General features: G+C 34.5%; 1 protein-coding gene across 7 annotated transcripts in view; it reads left to right on the top strand.

The window, feature by feature from the left end:
* The window catches only part of TCERG1 (transcription elongation regulator 1), a 59,003-nt gene extending 40,606 nt beyond the window's left edge, over positions 1-18,397 (top strand). For 6 of the 7 annotated variants that reach the window (XM_059917403.1, XM_059917404.1, XM_059917408.1 and 3 more), the window contains 8 exons: positions 2,801-2,919; positions 6,939-7,089; positions 11,212-11,376; positions 11,640-11,822; positions 13,772-13,951; positions 14,643-14,726; positions 16,040-16,140; positions 17,338-18,397. In XM_059917403.1, coding sequence (XP_059773386.1) covers positions 2,801-2,919; positions 6,939-7,089; positions 11,212-11,376; positions 11,640-11,822; positions 13,772-13,951; positions 14,643-14,726; positions 16,040-16,140; positions 17,338-17,539 — 1,185 coding nt within the window. In that variant the 3' untranslated portion in view covers positions 17,540-18,397. Of the gene's footprint in view, positions 1-2,800; positions 2,920-6,938; positions 7,090-11,211; positions 11,377-11,639; positions 11,823-13,771; positions 13,952-14,642; positions 14,727-16,039; positions 16,141-16,962; positions 17,057-17,337 lie in introns of all 7 variants that reach the window. The other variant, XR_009502409.1, reaches the window with a different exon arrangement.
* Positions 18,398-19,976: the final 1,579 nt, after the last annotated feature.

Here is a 19,976-nt window from a genome sequence, read left to right on the forward strand (position 1 = left end):
GTTCCCTGATCAGGGATCGAACCCGAGGTCTTAAGTATTAAAAAATAAAAACTTTTTCTATTTTACCTTTTTCCAAGATGTGCATGCACATTTTTAAGGGGCCACAGAATTCTTTAAGATATGTTTGGAAAAATATTAGAGTGTTTTATCTTCCAGAAGACATTTCTTTCAGAGCCTTCTGACTTTCTTCAGTCTGGACTGGTTGCCCTCTTCACCTGATGTACGGCTGTCATTTTTGAGGATGACAGCTCTTGATCATCATCCTGGGGATTCCTTCATCTCTCTTTTTTTGTGGAGGGGGTAGTTTACCTGTCTCCTGCATTGTATGTCGTTTCTTTCTTGGTTTACTCTCTTTTAATGCATTCCATCTCTGTAGTAGCTTCCTGAGAGAACGTGCATGGGAAATAAATTTTTGAGGCCTTATATATTTGAAAACACTTTTATTGTACCCTTATTTGGAATTGTTTGGCTTGCTAAGGAATTTGAAGTTGGAAAATCTTGTTCCTTCAGGATTTTGAAGGCATTGCTCTGCATATAGTTTTCAGTGTTATTTTTGAAACTTCTGTTTATTACCTGTTCCCTTGTATGTGGACCTTCTTATTTTTTCTGTAACATGTAGGATCTTCTCTTAGTCTTCAGTGTTCTGAAATTTCATGGTGATTATGTATGGCTGGTGGAAGGGCCCTTTGTGCTAGGCACTTGGTGGCCCTTTCAATGTAGAAACATTTATCTTTCAATTCTGGTAGATTTTCTTGCATTGCTTTTTTGATTTGCTTCCAGCTGCTTTATTTTTCCATTCTGGGCCCAGAGCATTTGTGCTCTGGGCTGGTCCTCAGAGTTTCTTATCTTTTCTCTCTTGTTTTCTATTTCTGTCTTTTAAAAAAATTTTCTGGATGATTTTCTCAACTTTATTGTCTAATAACCCTTCAGTTAGATTTTTTATTTTCTTTGTCACGTTTTAGTAGTTCTTTTTTTGTTCTTTGAGTTTTCTTGTTTCATGGTTGCAATGTCTTAGTTTTATGAGATTGTTTAGGATTTTTTTCTTATTTTTCATTTTCCTGTATAGTCTCTCTTTCCCCTAAGTTTTTTCTGTCTTGGTCTCTTTTTTCATGTTGGAGAGTATCCTTAGATGTCTTTGTGGACCCTAACTGCTAATGATTAAGAACAAGGCGCTAAGATGCTATTTGGGCATTCTTAGCATCTGGGTGGGCTCTCATGATTGTTGGCCTTACTGTAGAACAGTGGTTCTCAACCAGAGCATCTTTGCCCTAGGGGACATTTTTGTTTGTCACAACTGAGGGAGTGCTGCTGGCATCTTTTGGCCAGGGATGCTGCTGAACATGATCTGGTCCAAAATGTCAAAAGTGCTGAGGTTGAACCCCCCCCCCCCCCCCCCCCCGCCCCTTGCTGTAAGGTGGTTTAGGCTGGTTTGTTGAGATCCTATAGAGCAAGTAATTTTTAGGCTGGTTAGATCCTGGATAAGGACTTTTAGTCTCCTTGCTCTTGCTGCATTGGTTCTGAAAGAACTGTGTCTTGATATGTGGTATGTAACTGCTTAATTCCCTGTTTTCTCAATCTGGTACGCCTCATTCTTAATTTATGTTCCCCCAGACCAGAGACAGTGTTTTGCCTTTTAGAGCAAGGGTCAGAAAATTTTTAACATAAAAGGTTAGATAATAAATATTTTAGGTTTTGTGGGCCATGTGGTCTCCGTCATGATTGTGTAACTCTACTGTTGTAGTGTGAGAAGACCCACAGATTTATGTAAAGGAATGAGCATGACTGTGTTCAAATAAAGCTTTATGGACACTGAAATTTAAATTTCATTTAATTTTCGTGTATCATGAAGTTTTCTATTATTTTCCCCAACCATATAAAAATATCAAAACTATTCTTGCGCTGTAAAGAAACAGGCAACAGGCCAGATTTGGCCAGCAGATCGCGATTTGCTAATTAACCCTTGCTCTAGAGAATAACCCCTTGCCTTACTGAGTTTTAGGAGTGGCAGTGCCCCAGATACATAAAGTTGGCAAGGAGGATCTAGTGATTAAACTGCTTCTTAAAAAGCTTTATTGTAGCATTACCCTGTCCTCACTTCATGGGTATCTGGTGTTATCAATTCTGGAGCTGTTTGAGAATTCTCTAATTTAAAAAATTGGTTGCTTTGTTTTCTTGACTGGTTTAGGGTCAGCTTTCTTGTGTCTGCCAAATCCTTTATCACCTCTCCATGTGCTTTTCAGCTTCCAGAGTTGCTGTTTCTTTTTTGCACATTTCTGTGTTCTTACTGGTTTGTGACTTTAAAAGTTCATCATCTTGACTATACATTATTAAGTGGGAAAAAATATATAGAATATGTGTAAAGCAAGATTACATTTTAGGTGAAAATAATTATGTCTTAAAGATAAGCAAAGAAATAAAATATAGGTTCCATATTGTTAATGTTTTTTGTAGAAGGGATTTGGGAAGACTGATTTAAACATTTTATATTGCTTGAAATTTTAAAAGTAAACCTGTATTCAATTTGTAATCAGAGAAAATGAAAATTAAAGGGGCTTTTAACTTTTATTCTGGAAGCCTAAACAGAGGGCGTGTATGCTTGTGTAGTTCTGTCAATTGAAGCTTTAAGGTTAGACTTGCTATAGATCGTCTGCATATAATTGAGTTACCTATGATTAATATACTTCTCCTATTTTTGGACAAAGATACTGACTTAGTATTTTTTTTAATAGATTCTACACTTTGGTATTTAGATTACCTATATGAAAGACTAACTTGTCAAATTGGTTTATTTTTGTAATAGGTATTTGATCAGTATGTAAAGACCAGGGCAGAGGAAGAACGCAGGGAAAAGAAAAACAAAATAATGCAAGCCAAGGAAGATTTCAAAAAAATGATGGAAGAAGCAAAATTTAATCCAAGGTATATGGTTTATTACTATCAAATATCAAAGTATGTATATATTTTCTCCTAGATCAGTTGAATATATATATGTGTGTGTACACACACACACACACACACACACACACACACACATCTTTTGGACTTCTGGACATGAAAAACTTCTTGTTTCATTATTGGTTTCTGCCTTTCTAAGAATCTTCGTTCTTTGGAGGGAATCCCTGGTGCTCTATGAGGCATTGGTTTTCAAGAAAAGGTACCTTTGTTTTAAAAGCTTCCCTCTGAGAATAAGTTTCCTTCTCTGGAAACTGGTAAATGATTAAATATCTGTCCCTGTCTTCTTAAAGTTTTACACATAATGAATTGCAGAGTGGGAACATTATTTTGATTGAGTTGAAGTGGTGAAGGACCTTCCATTTCAAAAATTTCTAAGTGTCTAGATGATTGTCTTGTCTGACATTTTCATTTAATTGTTAATATATATTGAATATATGTAAAGGACTAAAGAAAAGGAGACATTTTAAACTTATGTGCTTAGCATTATAATAACAATAATAGCATCAGTTATTGGATATTTTAGATAGATGTATGAACTTACACATATATGCAGTTAAAGTACATGCATATGTGTATGTATATTATCTCATTCAGTCTTCAAAACAACCAGTGTGATTTAGGTGCTCATATCCTACCTATTTTACAGATAAGGAAAGTAAGATATATGCAAATTAGGTAACTTCCCTGAGTGAATGTGGGATTTCAACTAGGTTCCAGTATTACACAGAATAGTCAAGACAGGGAGAATCACTTTCTTGTAGAGATATTAAGTTGCTTTGAATATACCAGAACATGGAGAATCTCTAAAACTATGGGGTAGAATCATGGAGTCTCTGGGTTAAATGGCACTTTTTATAAAAGTTTATCTTGTTTAAACAGTTATTTTTGTCAGTGGAGACAGGGAAGAGTATTGTTGTTTGGAAAAGTGTATTTGGTACACTTTTTCAAAAGTGTATATTTGAAAAATGAGAAACTTAACGGTGTTATTAATACAGATTTCATAAAAGCAAGCTGAGTATTTGTGAGCATAAAGAATGTAATATTCTTCAGAGGTTAACAGAGTTTCAGACTCTCCAGGGGGTCTTGGGCTTTTTCTTAATCAAAAGGGTAAGTTCATGGGTCAGTGTAATTGCAACTGGGTTATAAAAGACGTTTTGGAAGGCAGTTGAGGAAATTGGAACATGAATTGGTATTATATAATATTAGAGATTAGTAATTTTCTTGGATATTGTGGTTATGGAAGAAAAAGGATTTAGTCTCAGGAGATGCGTGCTGAAATGTTTATAGATGGAGTCTCATGATGTCTACAGGTTATTTTCAAATGATTCAGCAGCAAAATGTATCTATAAAAACCCTTTATGGGTCTGGGAATAATTGAGACTCCAATGAGATTTCTCTTTTGTGGATTTGACAAATTAAGTCTTGCTGTATCACAGTACCCTACTGATATTCTTTTGGGGCAGATAGAATTGTTGAAGTGATCTTTACTATGCAGGTTGCTTCAGAAAGTAAAGCCATCAGGCACATAACTGGAAGTCTTAGCACTTGGGGCATTGTGCTGTATTGCTAAATTGATGCATTTTAATACTAGCATAGAGATTAGGACCGATTTTAGTAAGTAGTAGAAAACAAAGAGGAAAAACTTAAAGTTGAGAAAATACCATCCATAGACCTACTTTGAATTGGGAAAAGGCCACTGGCACAAAGTTCTTCAGTAGAGTTCATAGATATAAAACACTGGAGTTTATTCCAAGGGAAAGAATGACTGGGGAGAATTACCTAACTTTAGTGCCTATTTCTTCTATGTCTTTTTTCTTTTTTAATGGAAATTTCAGGTATACCTCCTATGGTCAACTCCGAGTCACTATGCTCTTTCCCATCCCCTACCACCAACCAACCATCCACCTCACTTTTTTCCTGCAAAGGATTCTTATACCTTGTCTGTTATAAAGTAGCATTTTTGGAATTAAAAGATGAGTCATATGAAAACATCTGTATGGGAATCTAATGCTAAAACTTCATTTTAGTCTCTTCTCGTAAAAAATAGATATATTTTACATATTTTTTAACCTATTTTAAATAATATAAATATGTATAAAATAATTGAATTTCTCACTTTTATACATTGATTTTACATTTTAAAAAGTTTATTTAATCAGTAATAATTGCTTTTTTTGTCTTAAAATTATAAAGCAAGGTATACTTAATTTATCATGAAAAGAAAATAGATTTAATGGACTACATATGATCCCTTTTCTGGGGTATGCATTTTTATTTTACCATATAATTTTATTATGGTTATGTATCCATTGTATGTATATGTATGGTGACATACCCAGTTTTGCAATGTATCCTTTTGTTAAAAATGTTGAATTAAGGACGTTAGATATTGTGAGTAATACCAGTTGCATACAAAAAGATTGTTAGAATCTGGCTTTGGTGAGCAAAGCTTAAAAATAGCAAATGTTAGCAGTGAGTAGTACGCCTAGTCTTCAGTTGATGTTTTAAACTCTAAATTCTAAAGTTAACCAGCCAGTTTTTTCTTGATAATTAAAGTAGTAATTTAATCTTTGTTTTAATACCTAAGAGGAGATGTTTTATTTTTGAATTGAGATAAGTAGTTTTATAGGGGAAAGTAAGCTTTATTTTTCACCTCTAAAAACATGCTAAATATGGGAGTGTTTATTATAAGAGTGAATTCTTATTATATAAGGTGAAATATATCCAAATATATGAAAGCATTATAAATGCCTTTTATTCATGAAGAAACCTTTTTAATACTTAGTTTCATTAGCCCCCATAGACCTTAATTTTCCATATCTCTGCTGAAACTCCCTAATTGTTCATCCATTAAGATCATGTTTTAAATTCTTTGAACATATTTTTTAATTCTTCCAATATAATTGTAATAGTTTTAAAGGATTTGTCTATACCTAAAACAACATCTGGGCATCCTGGGATAATTTCTATTGGCTTAAAATTTTTTTTCCGTATGGATTCCATGTTTCTTTGTATGTTTAGTGATTTTTAATTGAATATTAGAAATTGTGGATAATAGGTAGAGACTCGAATCTGTTACCTTTCTCTCAAGAGTGTGTATTCTTATTTTAGCAGGCCAATTACAGGCCAGTCACTGTAATTTTAGGTTTGATTTTATGCTTTGTTAGTATGGATCTCAGAAAGTGGGAGGTGTTTTTGTCAAACTTCCGACTTTGTCTCCCTTGTGAATCTTTTGTGGGCTTTGTTGTCTTAATATTGTTCTTTTTCCAGCACTACTCAGTGTCTGGTATCTCTTTTTTGCTCTTAAGCATGTAGCAGTTTGGTACCAGGAGTGGTCTTTCTGCTGGTTTATAGCTTGGCCTTGGCTGTCTACTTATGCATGAGGGATTTCAAAATGGTATTCTTTTGGGGTAGTACCCTCTTTCTATAGCTTATTCCCCTGCCATTTTAGCACCGAAACTCTGATCTCTGCTGCTTCTAGCTCATTGGGACCACTGTACTCTGCTTGGACTCTACCTCTTTGCATTTTGGGAAATTGTCCTGAGGCACAGTGCCACGGGGCTTCTTACCTCAGTCTTACTCTACCTGTTGTCCACTGCTTGAAATCAGTTGCCTCATATATTTTGTCTGGATTTATAGTTGCTTATGGAAGGAGAGCTAATTCAATAAGAGTTATTCCACCATGGCTGGAAGCAAGAATTCAGCCTCATCTTAGGGTGGAAATAGATGGACTCTTTAAGTCTCTTGAAGCACACAAATTCTTTGCTCTCAGATGTCTATCCCCCTAACATCATGCTGATAGTATACAGATCTCTAACCACATTTTCACTCTTCAGCCCTTTTCACTCCTTTCTGTAGGCAGATGTTGGGACTCATTGTCTTGTTGGCACATATTCTTACTGGGAAGATGGTATCGTCTGCTATACCTTTCTACAAGTAGAAATAGCTCTACCAAAGTTAGCACACTTGCCATTTTGTTACAGAGCTACTTTTAGTGAATTTGCAGCCAAGCATGCTAAAGATTCAAGATTCAAAGCAATTGAAAAGATGAAAGATCGAGAAGCCTTGTTTAATGAATTTGTGGCAGCTGCAAGGAAGAAAGAGAAAGAAGATTCGAAGACCAGAGGTGAGAAGGTAAGATGGTTTTAGTTCCAGTGGTGTGATTGATGGGAGTGTGAATGGGAAGGGACTGAGCTGGTGCTGTGTTTCTAATCTCATTCATGGGCATAAATAACAGGACGCACATTTATTGTTTAGCTTTTTAAGTTAACTTTTACAGTTGTTTATAATATCACTTTACTTCCATAATGCATACATTTTAGTAGTGTCACTAAGCTGCATAGATTTTCTTTAAATTTTATTAATACTAGGATGCGCAGTAAACCCAGAACTGGTTATTAGGCCTATCTCTTCACTGGTGCCTGCCTAAGATTTCAAGGTTCTTTATAGGTAGTAACATTTAAGTTTTTCAAAAAGCTTCTTTATATTTTTTGCCCTCTAAAAGATAGCACTTTAGTGACTTTCTAATCTTTTAGTAAACATATCTTACATATGAATTATTGCTTATCAGAATTAAAGGTCAGCTATTAAAGATTAATGAATTCCAAATGTCATTTGATAGTGGTGTCAGGAGTGGAGAGGAGCTCACCACTGAGGAGGCAGACTGGTAGGGAGGTGGCACCAGTGGTGTGTAAACCATCAAAACATAACAGCCACTCTCCTTAGTGACCCTGTCTGCTTTGTGAATAGAGAAAAAGAACCTCTGAAGCTTTATCATTCTTGACATTTAAAATTGCCTCTTATTCTAGAAAGTTAAAATATTACAGATTCTATTAAGAAATGTTGTTATGGAAGTAACACCACTTTTGTTGGGAGGAAGCCTCTTTCATTGAAAATAGCAACAGTATTAGGTGAAATAACTTTTGTCAGAAATAACTGAAATTTCCTGATTATCTGATTTATTATGCTTCAAGGTAGATTTTTCCAGAATTATTTCACTGTTGACTGTCTTTGGTAAATGATTATGCTTCTCAGAGGAAATGTGCAAGGTTGAGTTCTGCATAAACATTTTGACTGTTGAATTAGAATCATGTCAGTGAATTGTTTGCTACTTTTGACTTTTAGTAAGAACCTGTTTTTTTAAAGAAAACCAAGTAAATAAATGATTGATATCGTATGATTGCTTTTAAACAAATTGAATGTTTTTCTCTTTGCATTTGTAACTGATGTTCTTTTTCTAAACACTTTTTTTGGTAATTATTTTATGTATTCTGTTTTATAACAAGTGGATAGGCTTTACAGTTTTGTGCTGTGTGGCCTGTCAATCAGTTTGGTCTGAGAGCTGTCAGTCACTGCTACGCAAAGTATTATGGGATTCTCTAGTGAGGAAAGCATTGATATCTCTCTGTGTGGTCACTTTAGCCTCCCACAGTTCCGGTACATTACATTTTTTTTAGTCTTTTTCCTTATGAAGTAATGAGAGTTGTGCCCAGGATGTGTTAATTAAAATAAGAAATTAAATAGACATTACATCTAAATAAACTTAATATATTCAGCTTTACTTTCTTTTGATTGTAAAATTTGAATTCTCTAAATTAAAGGTTTATCTTTGTACTATTACATTGAAAAAAAAGGAAATTACCAAAGTAAAACTTTCTCAGTCAATTTAAAGAATGAAAAATCAATTGCTAACTAGGTTATGAAAGCAGAAATCTTTGTAAAGGTTTAAATGTACTTTTTATACTCAAATTTTGAGAAGTATCTGGTTAATGAAGTTTTATCACTTCATGACTTTCACTGTGTATTTATTTTTATGAAGTACATTGGCAGTACATTTTTTAAGAATGGCATTTTAGCTATGTGTAATTGAATGGTAAACTGGTATATTGGAGTTTCTTTGTTCTTAAGATTCCTAACTGGTCTTTGTAACATTGAGACAATTGAATCAATAGCTGAATAGTAAAAATTTAAAGCTAATTACTTGCTGAGTCAAAAACCTGTGAAGGGCATTGACTTTTGGTGAAATCCTTTTTTTTCCCTTTAGGAGGCATTTTCAAGCTAAAGGGTGCAATCATCATTTTCATGTAGCTTTTCACTGGTAGTTTTATAAAAAATGCCCCCAAAGCTGTTTTATTGGACTGTTTTGTTTACCAAAGTAGCTACCCTCTAGTTTTTGTTTATTTGATTATAATTTATTATTATTATTATAACCAATTTTTATTAAATTATGTTTCAAATAATTTATTTTTTGGAACAACAGATTTGAAGTTGCATATAATGGAGTTAATCCTCTTATGACGTTGGCATTTTTCTCTCTTCCCTCTCTTTTGAATTAGCTGCTGAGCAATTTTTGTTTCAGTACATTAGGCTGAGGAAACTATTTCTCCCTTTTTAACTAAACAGCTTAGTTGGTAAGGTACTTCCATTTTTGGAGAGAAGAAAATAGGGACAGTAGACCTTGAACTGTTGCTAATGGAAATTGACATTTATGCAGTTGTTAAATAATTCTCATATAAAAAGCAGCTTCGGTAAGCCATTTGTAACCTGTCATGGTAATATCTACAGTGAAAGAAGTTAAATTTTATTTAAAGTTCACTTTGTTTATACATCATATATTTTTTTAACTATATGATAATTCTTTATAGGCTTCATGTCTAATGTTTGAAATATTTTTAAGTTAATGTATATTCTTATGGCTTAGAAAGATTCCTATTTGATACAGCTTACATGTTTCATTTAACGTAAATTTTGCCTTCTAGTTATCCCATGCATCTGGGAATTTGGTGTTCATTGTGTCAGATACAAAGTTAGACAGATGAACAGAAAAGTAATGTTACACCGCTACCTCAAGTAGTTTCTTTATTGCCATCTAGAAATATTGGGCTTATGAGTTATTTCTCATTAATCCAAACAGTCAAGAGCCAAGTTAGGTGAGTGGAGAAATCCACAGCTGAATAGCTCATCTTTTAAAAAGTTCTCTAATGCAGAAGCTCTGTTTTTTATAACCTTACAAGTGTTTTCTAGAAAGGACATTTACCTCCCTTTTAATCCTCTATTAGGAGAAATGAGGTTACAGTGAGAAGTGAGAGGGTTGAAATAGGCAGAAGGAATGATTCATTTATTTTGTGCCCACACAAAAATTCTGATTCCATTTCTAATTTCTCATTCCCTTGGTCAAGTAGGAAGGTAACATGTTTAATTCCTATGGGGAGGAGAGGTTCTTGACCTGGTCAGAATCCTCTGTTGAAATGACTTTAGCTACCTTGGAGGTCTTCCCTAGTAGCAGTATATAATAATTTAAATGCGACTGAATTTTAGAAGAGGTCCTCAAAGTGCATGAAAACAAATGCCTTGTTTATTCTTTTCTTCTCTTATTAAAAAGGTAAAATTTTTAACAATTCTAACAAATTTTTCCAGTTTTAACAATTTGGAAGAGACGTTCTAAGTATTGTATATGTTGACACTAAAAGGTTAATATTATTTAATACCTTTAGTATAATGTTACTAACTTGGTACTTGATTTGTTAAGAACGTTAATTTCATTGACACTTATATTCTGGTGAAGGCATACATGTTTAATGGCTAAAGAGCACAGGAAATCTGAATGTAGTGGTTTTTTTAGAAATGACTAATTATGACCATCGAAATTCTATAATTTTCTTACATATAAAGGTAAAAACATTGCTCTTTATTAAAACCAAAATGTAAAAGTTTATTGTTTGTTTGTTTTTACACATTTGACAGTATCATTTCAGATTTGTAATGAATAAGACTTGCTCTTTGTGCTCAACTGGTTCTAAATTCCCTTGTTAATTTTAACAAACAGTTTTATTCATCTACTTTTAAAAATATTCTTGCTATCTTGATGTTAAAGTATTTTTGCCATTAGTTCATAAGCCTGAATCTTATGGCAAATGGCAAATTCATATTCTTCATAAAAACGTGGCAGTTCTGAGATCAAAAGTTATAAACAACCTAAAAAAGTTGTTTCTATATTTGAATAATTTCATTGAATATGATTTATTTTGAATTTGGTAGATTTTAAATGAGAGCCTGTATGTGTATTGATTTTTATATTTCTCGTAAAAGAGCAATTCTGATCTTCTTTTTTACTAAAATTCTGCTCTAACTGCATTAAAAAAGTTATTCTCATCTTTAAGGTAAGTGAACTTTTTTTCTAGTTGTAAACATTTATATATGAGGAATTTCTTATGGCATATTGTTTTCCTCCCACCTCACACCTGTTTTGAAATACAGATAAAATCAGATTTCTTTGAACTATTATCTAATCATCACTTGGACAGTCAGTCTCGATGGAGCAAAGTAAAAGACAAAGTAGAAAGTGATCCACGTTACAAAGCAGTGGATAGTTCATCAATGAGAGAAGACCTTTTCAAACAGTACATTGAAAAAATAGCCAAGGTAACCATTGTGTTTACTCATATAGTAACCATGGAATAGTAAAATTCTTAATTGCAGTATAAAGGCATTTGCTACTGTTTTGGGTTTAGAATTTTTCTTGTTGGTATTCCTAATAGACTCTCTAGTAGTTGACTTTGAAATGAGTGTTTAGGTATATTGGTTAAAAACTAGGTTTGAAATTTTGTATTTGGCAAACTAGTTATTCTGTGGAGTCATATTTTGATGGAGTTAGTAAGAAGGTTAATGTAATTTCACTTTTACAGAATTTAGACTCAGAAAAAGAAAAGGAGCTTGAAAGGCAAGCCCGCATTGAGGCAAGCCTTCGAGAACGAGAAAGAGAGGTGCAGAAGGCTCGTTCAGAGCAAACAAAAGAAATAGATCGAGAGAGAGAACAGCACAAACGAGAAGAAGCTATCCAGAATTTCAAGGCTCTTCTGTCTGATATGGTATTACTATTTTGCTTTTTTCTCTGAAGTACTGGATATTAGAAATCTATTATATTACTTCATTAGTGGACATTTTAATATTCTTTAAATTGACTCAGAGATATAAGTTAGTAAGTTACCTATAAAGTATTTTTAAATTGAATACTTGGTATTAACACCATTAGAATAGGAAAACCCTAGTTATTTAAAATTTTCAGAGGTTTGATGTTTTGTATGAAAATTCATGATCTTTTAGTCTCAAAGTTTTTAAAAAAATTTTCCTTGATGAAGTCATCTTAAATCATCACACTTGCATGTCATAGTAATAAAGTGTTGTGAACATAAGTTCATCTTTTGATGATTTGGGTCATCATTGTAATGATCAGTTATTGTACATGTAGACAGTATGGAATGTAGGACTGGAGGTGTACTGACCCCTGGGATTTTTTTTTAAAATCCTTCTGTATTATCCAGGGTTGTTGAGGTAGGTAGGGTTTTTTGTCCCTACACCGAATGCCCCCAGACCACTCTGCTGTTCGACTTGTTTTTTCCTCTTCTCTTTGTCACTGTCTCTCCTACTGTTTCTTTTCTTTCTTTCAACAAGTCTCTTCTCATCACTCCTGTTGCTTCTTCTGATTTCTTCCCTTGCTTCTGCTGATCTGTTTTCAATGACTTTTTTCTGTTCTCTGGACAATTACAGTTGTTTCTTGTTTTCTCTCTCTGCCTCTGCTTCCCCCAAATTCATCCTCTTTATTGCAATCACAGAAGTCTTTGTAAAAAGCAAATCTGGTGATCTTGTCACTCTCCCTGTTACTTGAAGAAGGTTAAGGTCCTCCCTACTTCTGGAAGTTGCCTACATTTCAAATTCAGTCTCCTTAGCATAATATAAAAAACTGTTCATTCCTTGACTTCCTACCTTCATATTACCTTATCCTTTTTGGTTTCCTCTCTTGCCCCCGAAGCTGTAGCCTTGCTGAACTTACCTTTAATGAACCATACTTAACGTTTAATGAATGCTGTCATTACACATGCCAATCCCTCCACCTATAATGCTTTTAAATTTCCCACCACAGTGGCAAACTTTGTCATTCTTGAGGAGCACACTCAAGTATCTCTCTGTAAGGCTGATCCTGACCCATCTAGGCAGATTTGATCTCACTGTTGCCATTTACCAAACTTGTGCTCAGCATATACCTTTGCAGCACTTATTACATGTTAGTGCAGTTCTTTGCTTATATGCCTATCTTCCCTACAAAAAGTAAGCCCTTTGAAGGAGGACATAACTGTGTTATTTATTTAGTATTCCCAGTGCCAAGTTCAGTGTTCACCTGACATGTTTTTAGGTGCTTGATAAATGTTGGTTAAATAAATGTTTTTATATTTTTCTTCTTTCTTACTTTTCTGTCTTTTCAGCATCCCATATTTCTTAGCATTGGCAGAGGTGTGACTTAACTTGTAATGCCATTACCATCCATGCAGCATACCTTTCTGCTGGTTGCTGAACCAGCCAGACCTGTTATCTTGTTAATGAAGTTAATTCCTGCTTGTGTGTGAAAGTGTCACTTCCAGGATGTAGTTAAGTCCCAAATTGAGCTCAAGAAAAAATTTTTTTATCTGGTGAGCTGCTTGTGCTGTGAGATGGTGTATTTCCTCTTTTATTTATATCCATTTCTGCTACTACCAGAAGTTGGTAAGATGTTCAGGAGAGTACCTAGGTACTTAAAGTTCTTAGGGACCATGGTTGATGGGAGATATCCTCTCTTCATCCTTGCCACCTCTAAACCCATACTACATAGCTTAGGTGAGCTCTGGGAGGTGAGATTTTCAGTGACTGCTTGACTGAGATGGAGTCATCAGAAACTTCTTTTATTAATAAGTGTATTGTTCCTAAACCAAATGAATGATTCTTTTATTGATGAAATATGAAAAGGTAAGTCTGTTTGGTGATAGATACCATTCTCTATTTTTAGGTACGTTCTTCAGATGTGTCCTGGTCTGATACTCGGAGGACTCTTCGGAAAGATCACCGCTGGGAATCTGGATCCTTGTTGGAAAGAGAAGAGAAAGAGAAGCTTTTTAATGAACACATTGAAGCACTTACCAAAAAGAAGAGGGAGCACTTTAGGCAACTTTTGGATGAAACTTCTGCAGTAAGCGGCTCTTACTTTCCTACTTTAATCTAGATGAATCTTTGTTAATAATTCCCAAAGTAAAACATTGATATGACTTTTAATGTCCTTCTCTTTAGACCCATTACTGGAGTTCATGGGTTTTATGATACTTTGTTCTCCGATTTTTTTGTTCGTTTGCTTAAGTAAAATGTTGATGGTATTTTCACTGTTTAGAAGTTACTTCCTTTTGCAGTTTTTAAGTTCGTATCTGCTCCCTTAGTAATTCCATATGTCCTTAACTGTGTGTGATCATTGATGCTTCCTGATGATAGAGTTAATAGATTCCTTCTTTTGCTCCATTTTCAATTTGGTACCGTGGCCCTCTTGTTTGGCAGTTTGTACCCTTTGTTCAGGTTTTGCTCCTATTTATCTGATCTCTCTTTGGTGATGGTTTCTTCAGAAGTTATGATGTTGCCCATGGAGATACAGGGTTTGCAGGTGATTGTCTTAGGTCACCTTGAAAGTATGGCCATGAACATAACTCTTGTGGTAAGCCAACAAAAAGAAACTGCATTAAAGCTGCTTCCCTGTCCCTAACTTAGTCCGGTTATGCTTGGGCATTACAAGAGATTGCAGGTCAGTGTAATATTATGTACCATATGTGCTGCACTTTGATCCCCTCAGTAAAAGTGAGTTCTATTTATGTTTTTTATTCACTTGTCTTTCAAAGATCACCTTAACATCCACATGGAAAGAAGTAAAAAAAATCATTAAGGAAGATCCTCGGTGCATTAAGTTCTCCTCCAGTGACAGGGTAAGAAAATTTTGTCTGAGATTTACTTTCAGTTTATAAATATTAATTGGGTGCTTAATCAGCAGCACTAGTATCTTGACTGAAATGAAGTTGATGGTTTTAAGTGAATAACTTTTAAGTGTATGAGAAATAAATCTGAATTTCAAGTTTATATTTTCTGTCTTGTACAGTATATTAACAAGACAGCACAAGAGGAACTTTAAAAATTTAATCCTTGGGGTTAAGCCTGTGTTTTGGGATCTTCTAAGAGACTAATGAAGCTATAGGTTTTATTTATTGTATAGTCAGGTCCCACTAGATAGATATATTCAGCCTGGCAATTGGTACCAGGCTATCAAAGTGCTTGACTCTTACAGCCACGCTAGCAGAAAAACATAACATGATCTCTAGTTCTTATATGCTCCAGAGACTTTGGAGTAGGGGAACCTCAGATGTGTGAGGTTTGTAGAAGCTGAGCTCTCTTCTGGTGCACTCTGGCTCCTGTGTAGGAGAAGAACTCACCAAGGGTCTGAAATAGTGAATGATGTCAAGGAAAGTGTAGCTCATTCCAGTCCATTTTGTCCCTCAGCCTTCATATGTTCCTTCTTCCCATCATTCTGTCCTGGTTGGTTTCTCTAGGTCTAGAGTCTAGAAAGCCCATGATCTAATAATATTCTTCCCCCTCCTACTCCATTAGGTGGAATTTTAGATGTGTGGACCACAAAATATACGTGGTTGGAAAAGAGTGGTAGACAGATAGCTGAGAGATCCAGTCTCAGTCTCTAACTTTTCTGATTTTTAGAATTGATAATAAGGTCTTTTTTTTTTTTTTTAAAGCTCAGAGTTTATACTTATTTTTGCTATTCCCTTACCAAGCTCCCTTACTGAGCTAAACGCTCAGTTGAACTTATTAAAGTTCTGAGCATTATCTTATAAATTATGCCACATTATTTTTGTGCTTGAAGATATAAATAGTCTTTAGGAATGCACATTTAACCCTTAATTTCCTTATTTTTCAGAGTGTCTACCCCTTGAGGTTGTTATGAAGGGTAAAGGAGATATCTTATAAAACCCTCAGCACAATGTAGCACATAGCAAGCCCTGAAGTTTTAGCTACTACTAATATATGGTTCCTCATTCTTGCTTTTTCCCCTAAAAATGTACACTGCAGATTTTCCTTTTTAATGAATGTTACATGGACAAAACATACCTTATTGCCTTTTTCTTTTGAATTTTTTTATGTCGTGACTTACAGGTTACTTGTTTAATAAATAATTGATACTAATTTTGGAATTAGTAGAATTTTCCCCCCTAATCTTATTGTCCTTTTGCAGAAAAAACAAAGAGAGTTTGAAGAATACATCAGAGACAAATACATCACAGCCAAAGCTGACTTCAGGACGCTTTTGAAAGAGACCAAATTTATAACATATAGGTGTGTGCAATGAAATGTTTCATATCAGCAGTCATTGTCTTTACTAGTCCTTACTCTGATGGCCAAAGCATACTTTGCATTCACACACATGTTGACATTATTAATTTTTAGGAGTAAGAAGAAGGCAACTTTATCAAAGATTGAATACAGCCCATATCTACCCTTACCTTTTTTCTTTCTTTTTTCTCTTTTTTTTTTCAAAGAAAGGGCCCAGATGTTAATTCTTATTTTGTGTTACCCACCCATCCAGTTTTTAAACATACTTTTGTTTTCACTTCACTGCTTTTTTAGAAGTATTTCCAAATATATAAGAATTGTATTTCATGAAGAGACTTAAAAAAAAAAACTTTCACTATCAGTTATCTTTGCCTCCTCTGAAGACTATTCAGTGTTCATTCTAAAGTTTGAAATCATCTTATTTGAGCTCAGCAAAAACATTTTTTCTCAGAGGAAAGCAGTTTGCTGGATACTTTTAAATTAAAACTTTAAATTATAAAATCAGAGCTTTAAAACAAATTTTCTCTGTAACATACCCAGTAGTTCCCCACCCCCAGCAAGTTGTCATCGGGAGAACAATTTTACATTGCTTAGCAATCAGTATGCAGGAAACCATTTTTGTTTCATGCTCCAGCTTTTCTTCTTTTAAGAGAAAAATTTGAAACATCTTAATGAAGGGTATGTGCACGGGAGGATAGATAGTGCTGAGGGTGTGGTTTTTAGGTATTTTGTGATTGGATTTTTTGGTCAGGATCCTTAATGTTTTGCATCAGCTTGGGCTTTTAAATTAGATGTGAAGTAAGACTTCTTTCTACATTTTTATAGTTAATTTAGTGAAAGATGTGAAAGTGAAAGCTTGTGAAAGATGCTGGGATTGGCAGCCCCGCAGACTGAAGTCCTCTGTTCATCCACAGAACAGGTACAGCACGGGCAAGATTTACCCACCCACCCTCAGCCCTGATCTGGAGGGACCACCAGTAGGGGTGGGAGGGTAATTCAGCTTCTGAGGCCCTTTCACTCCTTGGAGTCTTTGCTGAGGCGACTTACAAAGGTGACCACTGCAGTGAAATTTTTCTTAAAAAAAAAAAAAAAAAAAAAAAAATGGAAACACAATTAGGAACTAGATGGACATTTCCAGCTCATTTCTGAAAGACCTATGAACAGCAGTCAGTAATTCTTGGACTTCTTTTCTTATTTCAGATCCAAAAAGCTAATCCAGGAATCTGATCAGCACCTGAAAGATGTAGAAAAAATTTTGCAGAATGACAAACGGTATCTAGTACTAGACTGTGTGCCAGAGGAGAGGCGCAAACTGATTGTGGCATATGTGGATGACCTGGATCGCCGGGGTCCACCCCCACCTCCCACAGCATCAGAGCCCACAAGACGATCAACAAAATAATTCTGAATACTCTTCCACAGGGGTGTCTGTTAATTCAAAACGCTTGCATGAGCCAATTTTCAGATTTTTACATGTATGTGCATTAGTCAAACTATTGCAAAACCATCTGATGAACAGAAGGAGAAGCATCCGTGAACAGTTTCTGAACAGAGAACACTTTGGAAATATTTATGCTTTTCTTTGTGTGGCATGACTGACTTGCATACTCAAATACAGGCTGTCTCTAGTAAATCTAAAATCTTGAAGCTAAAAAATTATCCTTTTATGAGGTGTGGAAGTCAGTGACTTTTGGTGACGTTCTTTCTAGCAGTGTTATAATACATGCAAGACGTAAGAGCATTTGTGGTTTGAACTTGCAAGATGCAGATACCACAGACTCCAGAAAAACCTAAGTTGGGGTTTGTTTTGTTTTGATTTTGTTTTTTAAAGCGGGTAAAAGACAAAACACTGAAAATTGAATTCTTATCTTCCAGAGGCTAAGCTTATTATAATGGACATACTTTTACCTTTGTCTCTAAAGAACACTTTAGTTTTATTTGTTCACTTATGTGCTTTGATTATCCCCTTTGAATTATAGGCCAAGTCTTGTTGTTTAGCCTAAGAGAAGATTTATTTAGTAATTTCTTCTCAGGTATGGAACCACGGTCATAACTAACATGTTGACCAGACTAGGACTGCTGTTAAACACATTTTATTCACCATTAAGCGATCTTTATCAATATTCTGGATTAGACAACAAATTACCTTTCTTGGGTGTTCCCTGTAAACTGTACTCCTATTTGAATGTTAAATTTTTGTTTCTAAAGTTTAATTTTAAGATGTTTGAATGTTCAGTTTATGTATTTGAACTACAATAAACCAACCCTTTTTATATACATGGATTGCATATGATTTTTGTTATATAATTTATAAATACTTCTTTTAAACCTGTTCTTAAAAGCAGCAGCAAATGTAATTTGGCACAAAGAAAGTTTAAATTTTGAATATCGCATCATTTTAAAAGGCTTGAATATAATAAATCACTTGCATCATAAAAGGGAAGGAATTTGTGAAGAAACATTTTGGTGCTCAGTCTCTTAGCGGTGCCTTAGTGCTTCATAGCAAGAAGATGCTGATTTTTGTCTGTTTTCTTGTTTTTGTCTTTTATATTAACATATTGATGATGAATGCCTTTTTGGACTCCTTTCAATGTGTCATGCACATCATACCGTGAAACTTACCTTTGATTCCCAATTGCTCTTTCTAGCTTTACCTCCCCAGTTTAAAAAGATCCCTCTATTTCATTACTTCATAGATTGCTAGTTTGAGTTACCACATAAATAAAATGTTTAAGAAAAATATATGTTAACAGGATAAATTGTTTTCCCTGTTAACTCACACCTGCTGTGATTGCAACAAAACCTAAAAAAAGGGACTACGGTATTTGTATTTGTTGTATGCATACAGACCCAGACACGCATCACACACATATAAAAATACAGTCACATCTCTGTGACTTAGTGCTTAGCTTAAATATATGAAGTGCCACAGAAATGATGTGAGTTCTTTATATAGCAACCTGGAGTGGGTTATCTGACTAAAGTCTAACTATAAAATTGGTAATTAACAGGATTTTTTCTTTAATAAATCCATTGAGTGATTTTGAAGCTTGTCAGAAGTGAAGCAAAATGCGTGCCCAAAGGAACACAACTATTATAGAATAGGACTGTCCTACAAAGGTGAAGTTTCTAGAATGCTTTATTTTGTTATTCTGAATTCCACATAGTATTGTTTGCCTACTCACTATGTTCCGTTTCTCACCATAGAAAAGTGTGAAGAAAATGGTTTGGTGATACCTATTTTAGTTTCCTACTTTTGCTATAAAGTATTTGGGATTGATTTTTCACTTAAGGTGTAAATCAAACTTTTCTGTGCAGATTTCTTTAAGGGAGCAAGGACTTTGTATATTAGGTTCTTTTTTTTTTTTTTTTTAATTGAAGTATAGTTGATTTACAGTGTCATGTTAGTTTCAGGTTACAGCAGAGTGATTCAGTTATACATATGTATATACTTTTTCAGGTTCCTTTCCCTTATAGGTTATTACAAGATATTGAGTATAGTTTCCTATGCTATACAGTAGGCCCTTGTTGTTTATGTTTTATATATAGTAGTGTGTGTATATTAATCCCAAACTCCTAATATACCCCCCTACCCCCCATGAGGTTCTTAATGACAGGGTCATTTTAATTACATTGTGTTTTCAATATTTTCATTTTGATATGGAGCTTATCAGCAAGCTCTTTAAAAATACATGGTTCGTTGTGCTCTGATACCTGTGCAAGTGTTAAGGTCTGACCTCCCTGTAAAGCCCCCTTGTGCAATGATGATTTCGAAAGCAGCATTCAAGACAAAGACAGCTTTAAGTCTCCAAAACTATCTGAAGTAAAACAATTGTTTT

Source organism: Balaenoptera ricei, chromosome 3 (assembly GCF_028023285.1).
Source record: "Balaenoptera ricei isolate mBalRic1 chromosome 3, mBalRic1.hap2, whole genome shotgun sequence".
NCBI lineage: Eukaryota > Metazoa > Chordata > Mammalia > Artiodactyla > Balaenopteridae > Balaenoptera > Balaenoptera ricei.